This window comes from Trachymyrmex cornetzi, unplaced genomic scaffold (assembly GCF_001594075.2).
Source record: "Trachymyrmex cornetzi isolate Tcor2-1 unplaced genomic scaffold, Tcor1.1 scaffold166, whole genome shotgun sequence".
Taxonomy (NCBI): Eukaryota; Metazoa; Arthropoda; class Insecta; order Hymenoptera; family Formicidae; genus Trachymyrmex; species Trachymyrmex cornetzi.
In genome coordinates, this window is record NW_017296266.1 from 111,751 (window position 1) to 118,432 (window position 6,682).

Consider the following 6,682-nt stretch of genomic DNA (forward strand, 5'->3'; position numbering starts at 1 on the left):
TAAATTATGTACTTCAGCCAGTGTTCTTTTAAACTATTTACTATTTTATTTAGCGATCATTTATGTATTAGATTTGTATAGCATTTTAATCTCTTTAACATCATATAGCGCTAAATAGTCATTGAATACTTTCGAGAGTATTAATAATAATAATTAAACTTGCCTTGTATATGTCGTTTTATTTGTAAAAGTAAGGCTGCTGAAATGAGATAATTATTAAAGATCGTTTTACAATCACCTAGTGCATTAAAGTTCCACCATTTGGAAATAATTTAATATTCATGAAACAAAAGATACACGATTCGCATGGTCCTTGAAAAAGGCGATATAGCTACAGCTAAATTTACAATGAAAGGAAAGTAATGTTTCTTTAATGACAAACGTATCCGAGATTTATGATATAAATATAAAAGCCAAATACCAATTAAACCAAGTTTCACCAGCACGATAAATAACTCTATGCAATTTATATAATCTACTTGGGCCTTCTTTCGTAAAACTACTAAGACTCGCAGACCTGGTGTAACTACCAGATTATGACTAGAAAATAATTAATTGGTAACGTGCTGTAAATTTATAGCGAGATAGCGAGATATTAAGTTATATAATTTAAATTAACGTGTAAGAAAAAGTTGTTTGTCGATTAAATTTTGTCACGCAGCGATTTATATTTGTCGTCTTATTAAAAGTTTTTTTTTTTCTAAAGTTTTTCTTTTCTGTACTCCTGCGTTGATATGTTTGTATGAAATTTTCATTATCGATACTGCTTGTAATGTACTTCCAGTCTATTTCTTGTGCAAAGTTAGAAATTCGTAGAAATCTGTCTTGCCATTTGTGAAGCTTGGATATTAAATAATATATAATAAGATATTATTTTAATTCTTGATTAACTCTTTCGAATTTAGCGATGCGATAAATTGTCGTTCAATAAATTGGAATGAAAATTTACCGGTTTAATATCCAAAAATTGTTCCGTTTTGAAAGAGTTATACAAGATTAATCGTTTTTCACGATTATATATTGCGAAAAGAAAACGTGAAATTGTATTCTGACGTTATTATTTCCATTGTCAAAATAATGTATAGATTAAACAACGCATTAAATATTTTTTAACTTTTTAGAAGTTACGCTCACGCCTTCAGTTGAATTATCTCTAGTTTTAATATAAGAGTCGTTGTGAACCGAACTTTTCAAGCACAAATAGCGATGAGATTTAAATTTTACGTTTCTTTTTTTAGCTTTTTTCTTGATCGTATTTATCCGGTATTTAAGGTATATTTACTTGAAATTTTCACAATACCGATATTAGTATATGTAGATATTTAAAACAAAACAAAAAAATGTATCAATGGCATCTTCAATATCGCCGTTTCTGTAAATTATACATCTTCTCATTCATTATCTTAGTTATAATATTAAGCATTAAAAATAGCTAAAAGGGTCAAGGAATAAAAAGATTCTACTATATTATATTAAAGTTGTCGCGCGTGTGAGCTCATTAACAACAATATATAAGCGCGGAAGGAAAAGTGCCTTCTTGTAAGAACAAAAAGAAAAAATAGCAAAAAACCGATGTACTGTTTATAACGTAAATTTAAAATTTGTCAAATCTGTACATTTAATTTTTTCAGCCTGCTTCTCTTTATAGACCATTCTAATCTAATTGTTATAAAATTGTGGTAAAACTCCAGCTGTTATCGCTTCTAGCTGGTCTCGCGTTTCGTTATCGTATATATTTAATACGTTATATGTATAATTATTTTATTTCTCCGTTAGATTTATTATCCGCGCAGAGAGAAATTAGGTGTGTAAAAGTAAGAAATAATATCGACTTGAACAAAACTCAAAGATGTAGATAGATTTTTTCTTTTTACCCACAATTATTTCTCGCGCATAAAATTTTTTGAATTTCTGAGCATCGAAGTAAGTTAAAAAGTAATAAAAATAACAATTAGGAGGAATTACCTATATTTATTATAAACGATAACTTTTACAGTCTAAACAACATCGACGACCCGTTAATATGTGGATCGCTATTTCTTTCCTCGAATACCTTCAATTTTTCACAATCGCAGAATATCTTAGCGATCGCACGTAATAACTTGGCTCGAAGAGCCGCGTTAAAACCTCGCACCGCATACACCTGGCGTGCGGTGATGCTCAGAAATTACGTTAATCTCATTCGGAAAATGAGTACTTAACATTATGGCAATATGTAATAAATGTATATTGTCCAAAATATTAGACAGTAAGTCGACGGTAGATAATTATATCTCTAATGAAAATATAAAATACAACATTAAATGTAATTTGTAATATCAACGTCATGGCATAGTGAGCACGATCTTTCCTCCCTTCGTTATACAAGATTCTGAATGCTCGAATATTGAAAAAGGAGAGAACCACTAATGCACATCTCCTTTTATGTCTCACAAAATGTCGCGACACAAATGAAGAGGATCCAAGTTTATCACTCAGAAGAAAAGGTACACATATGATATATGATAATTAAATCAATTTTATTTTGTAGCAACATCTCGACTCGATAATAAGTGAATACTAACATCGTCTGAAATCGTCGATGCTAATTGGGTTTTCCCTTTTTTATTCGACATTTGGTTAAACATCGAATCGGTGGAACGTTTTCTTCCATGCTCTCGTGGCAAGTCACGAGTGTCTATTTTGCAATTCAACATTTACACGAATGATAACAGTGTTGAGCATACTACCTACATTTACAGCTTGTTAGAGGATCGCGAGATACATTTCACGAAGAGCTATCTCTGCTATTTTTGTATATACTATTCGTGTTTTACAAAGTCTGTTCTTTTTAGCAGAATGGTCGCATCTTTTCTCTTTCTCACATCGGAGAGAAAAAGAGAAAAGATAAATTGTGCAAGAAATTCAGTAAAAAAGAATAGGCTCACAATTTTAATCCCTTCAAATATCTCTGTGCGTATTCTAAATTTGGATAAAAGAATTTACTTCTATCTTCGCCTCTTACTTCGCCATACGTCGCAGTATGCTCGCCAGTACGTGGAAACGAAAATAGAATATACATGTACACACAAGATTATGCGGAAATTTGTATAAATAAATGTCAATGTGTGTAATTATATTCCTTTGGTATCGGACATTTTATTAATTCAGGGACAACGTATGATATAACGTACTTGATGCTAAATCTATGCACACCAAGTATTATTCGTTCTTCTTCGCCGATCCGTCCTTCGGACGATCTTTAATAGATACCTGCTTCTTATTTTCTAATACTTGCGCCTCCATCTCGCCAGAGAAGCCAAACTCGTTCACTCGTGTATGATCGGTCTTGTATATCCATCTTTGGTACAAAAATATGAAGAAAACAATATCGTCGCGGAAGCAGCCGATCCTGTACAGCGTCGGCATCTTTATCACAAATGCAAAAATATCGTCGATAAATGTGTTCAGGAATTTATACGACAGCATACGCCATGGAAGATGCGCAACACTCTTCAATTTGTAGTTGATGAACAGTTGCGGCGTCATCATGATGAATCCGAAGGTCAACAGAAATCCGTACAACATACTAAGAATCCAGGAGTACCATCCCTTATGTTCCAGATACATTAAAGAATAAATTGCGTATCCTCCCAACAGAGGGTACAGCGCCCACGAGAGATACTTGAAGGCGAGTCTGTCATACTCTTTTGTAGAAGACTCTACGTACGATCCTTTATCTTGGAATGATATTTTCGGAAAGATTCCGAATACTCTCATTTCTCTATTAATATTAATATCTATAACTTTGTTGATCTTCCACACTTCAATGCAAAGACCTATCGCGCAGCTGATGCGCACGACCGTGTTCGTCTCGTTATCCAAAACGTAAAGGAGAACGACGAGAGACTGGAATACATTGAAAAACACAGAGCGGACCGATAAACCTTCCAAGGATTTTCGATTGTTCCAGAATTGAATATCTGAAAGGCATAAGGTCCTCAGATTGCGATAGTGCAATACGTGCGAAATATGTTTCTATTATTCGTTAGTTTTAAGAGCTTACCGTTTTTAAATGCTAAAAATTCAAATACGCTATGCAAGATTGATACAATTATAGTCAATCCTAGTAGATATGGATTCGTTTCGAGCAAAGTCTCTTTTAGGGTATCTTGATCGTTATCATCGTCGTCAGATGCTTCTCCTATGTGAACAATGATAACAGATGATGATACTTACTAACAATTCTTGAATAAAATAGTAAAATCAATAATAAGTTAATCTAGATTGTATGAGTAAATTAAACAAGAAAACAGCCAATACGGTTGAAGCTAGATTTTGGGGTACCTAATAATATTTTTATATGTAAATTCTATACATGTTCCAATTATATAAACTGCGCACCGTTCACTGTCGGACTTGAAACGCAATCGTATAAATTGAAGCTGAAATAATATCACAATGAAATTGATAGTCGATTTAATTACGCTAAGTATCTTAAAACATTGAAAAAAGAATTTATGAAAAATATTACCTTATCTTGAATGAGGTAATATTTTCTCGACCATATATTAGCTATTTCCTTACTTATTTGAAGTAGTAGAAACTTTGTTTTAATTTTCGTAATTTTTGAAATATAACAAACCCATGAACGATGATGTCCATTTATTTCTAACGGACTGAGCCGCGTATATTTGCCATTTGAATAATGAGAGTGGCTGGTAAGTTAACCTGAGCTCCAATTGCTCTACTGTATCATTTAATGGTTGGTAATCCCGCTGCATGTTCCAAAAATCATTCATGTACAGTATTGGCTTGTAAAAATTTCCACCGGGTAAGAAATGTATATCTAAGAGAAGAGCAACAAGGAATATTTCTAGTGCACAGATCTGCATACATAATGTAACTATATCTGTAAACTTACATTCATCCAACGGCTGTGGTACTTGACCATACACCCAGTTGGTTTCATCAAACACTAAATTAACAGTTAAATTTGGATGCCAGTGCGACACGTATTCCTGATCCATTAATTCAGCTTTCTAAAAAAGTTTACATAAATAACATGTAACTTATGGTAAATTCGGTCACTCACATTACACTGCATTAGTATACATTAAAGGTTGCTTTTAGTGTTAAAATTTTAGCATAGTAATTAAAATATACACACTGCCATCTCCTCTTTGCTGGCTGTGCTCTCGCCAGTCAACAAGTTATGCCTCTTCTGATATCTAATTTTCTTATATTTATTTAACATTTTTCTGGAGTAGGATATATAATCGCCCGCATAAACACCTTTGCCAGCTTTGGGGTTCGGCGACTTTCCACTTTTCGTTATATATACATGCAGGTAGATCGAGCCATTTTGCTTTAATCGCCCGGAAGGGATAAATGTGTGCTCGAGCACTCTGGAGCCATCCTGATTCGGTCCGCCATACCAATCTCCATAAACCAGACCCTCTTCAAACCAAATCAAAGATCGCGGATCGTCAAATCTTTTAAAGTTCTCAGACTCCGACAGATAAACACTAAGGTCAAATAACGTTCCATTTGAAAATATATTTACAGCTTGTAAACGCGTATCGCCAACGGCGTTGGGAGACTTGGGATTATTATCAGAGCGTCTAAAGAGGCTACTAATAAAATAAATTATGAGAGCTCGTATGATTAAGGATTTTGTTATGGTAAAGAACGATTCTAAGCGCGACTGCTGTGCCTTCTGCCTCTGATCATTATTCTCCGCGTTCGCCTGCAAGAAACATCGTCAAATTACAATTCAGCCTCGATGGATCCTCGTATATGTCGGTGCGACATGAAATCGCGGCAATTTACAAATAAATTTTAATATCCACTACTGTACCTAATTATGTAGTATTGCACAATCTTTCATTAAAAATAACAGAAGAAAAAACTCATATTTAATTTAAAAAAATAATGTAAACCCCCTATGTGCATTCAAGACACCTCCTTGTGGAGCAACCGTGAAAAAAGAGTAAACAAAATAAATATAATATAACGAATTAACGCACTTCTGTCTCGTCGTTATTTTGTTCGGTTCTCGGAACCAGTTCACCGTTGGGCTGACTGTTATCCATATTTTCTGTAACATCTACTTCCGCGTTGTCACGATGATCATCCCCAGTAACTACCATCTTTTTTTGTCAAATCGTCAGCTCCCATGCATGGCAGAATTAAGGTGACTTTTCATGATGACGCTCGACGCTCGACCTTAACGTCAAAACAGATCACGTGATAAAAATTGACGAATATCATGCGTCATTTTGATCACGTGACCTTAAGGAGGAGAACATCAATGGGTGCATCCAGAAGCACGACCGTTCACTGAGCGCTCGGTGAGCTCTTGCATCTGATTGGCATATTCCATTAGATCGAAAAATATAGACCAAACAGATACAAGAGCTCAATGAGCGCTCAATGAGCGATCGTGCTTCTGGATGCACCTATTGGCTGCGTTCAGCAGAACACAACAGTTTTGCAACCGTTTTATGATTCTCTGCTGAGATTGGACCATTCCTCTTGATCTAAAAGCATAACCCAATCAGAGCGAAGAAAATTTTCAACAGTTGCAAAATAAACGTTCTGCTGAACGCAGCCATTGGCAAATTTCTATAAAATATAATGTCTAAATATGTAAAATGTAATGTCTAATATATCTGAATATAGAGAAGTACATATAAAAATA

At 34.2% G+C, this 6,682-nt stretch overlaps 1 protein-coding gene across 1 annotated transcript; it reads right to left on the reverse strand.

The window, feature by feature from the left end:
* Positions 1 to 2,742: 2,742 nt before the first annotated feature.
* On the reverse strand, positions 2,743 to 6,169 carry LOC108759078 (cleft lip and palate transmembrane protein 1 homolog). The gene is made up of 6 exons (XM_018504377.1): positions 6,009 to 6,169; positions 5,150 to 5,728; positions 4,904 to 5,021; positions 4,625 to 4,828; positions 4,046 to 4,183; positions 2,743 to 3,962 (listed from the first exon to the last, which is right to left on the reverse strand). The coding sequence occupies exons 1-6, from the start codon at positions 6,129 to 6,131 to the stop codon at positions 3,202 to 3,204; spliced, it is 1,923 nt and encodes a 640-aa protein (XP_018359879.1). The 5' UTR covers positions 6,132 to 6,169; the 3' UTR covers positions 2,743 to 3,201.
* Between the last annotated feature and the right edge of the window lie 513 nt (positions 6,170 to 6,682).

What these genes read in the sequence shown, in the direction of transcription:
- LOC108759078 (XM_018504377.1), bottom strand. Translation starts at nt 6,131, where the DNA reads ATGGTAGTTACTGGGGATGATCATCGTGACAACGCGGAAGTAGATGTT. An exon ending in ACCACAGCCGTTGGATGAAT is followed by an intron (nt 4,829 to 4,903) that starts GTAAGTTTACAG and finishes CTCTTCTCTTAG; the next exon opens with ATATACATTTCTTACCCGGT. An exon ending in ATTTTTAGCATTTAAAAACG is followed by an intron (nt 3,963 to 4,045) that starts GTAAGCTCTTAA and finishes TATGCCTTTCAG; the next exon opens with ATATTCAATTCTGGAACAAT.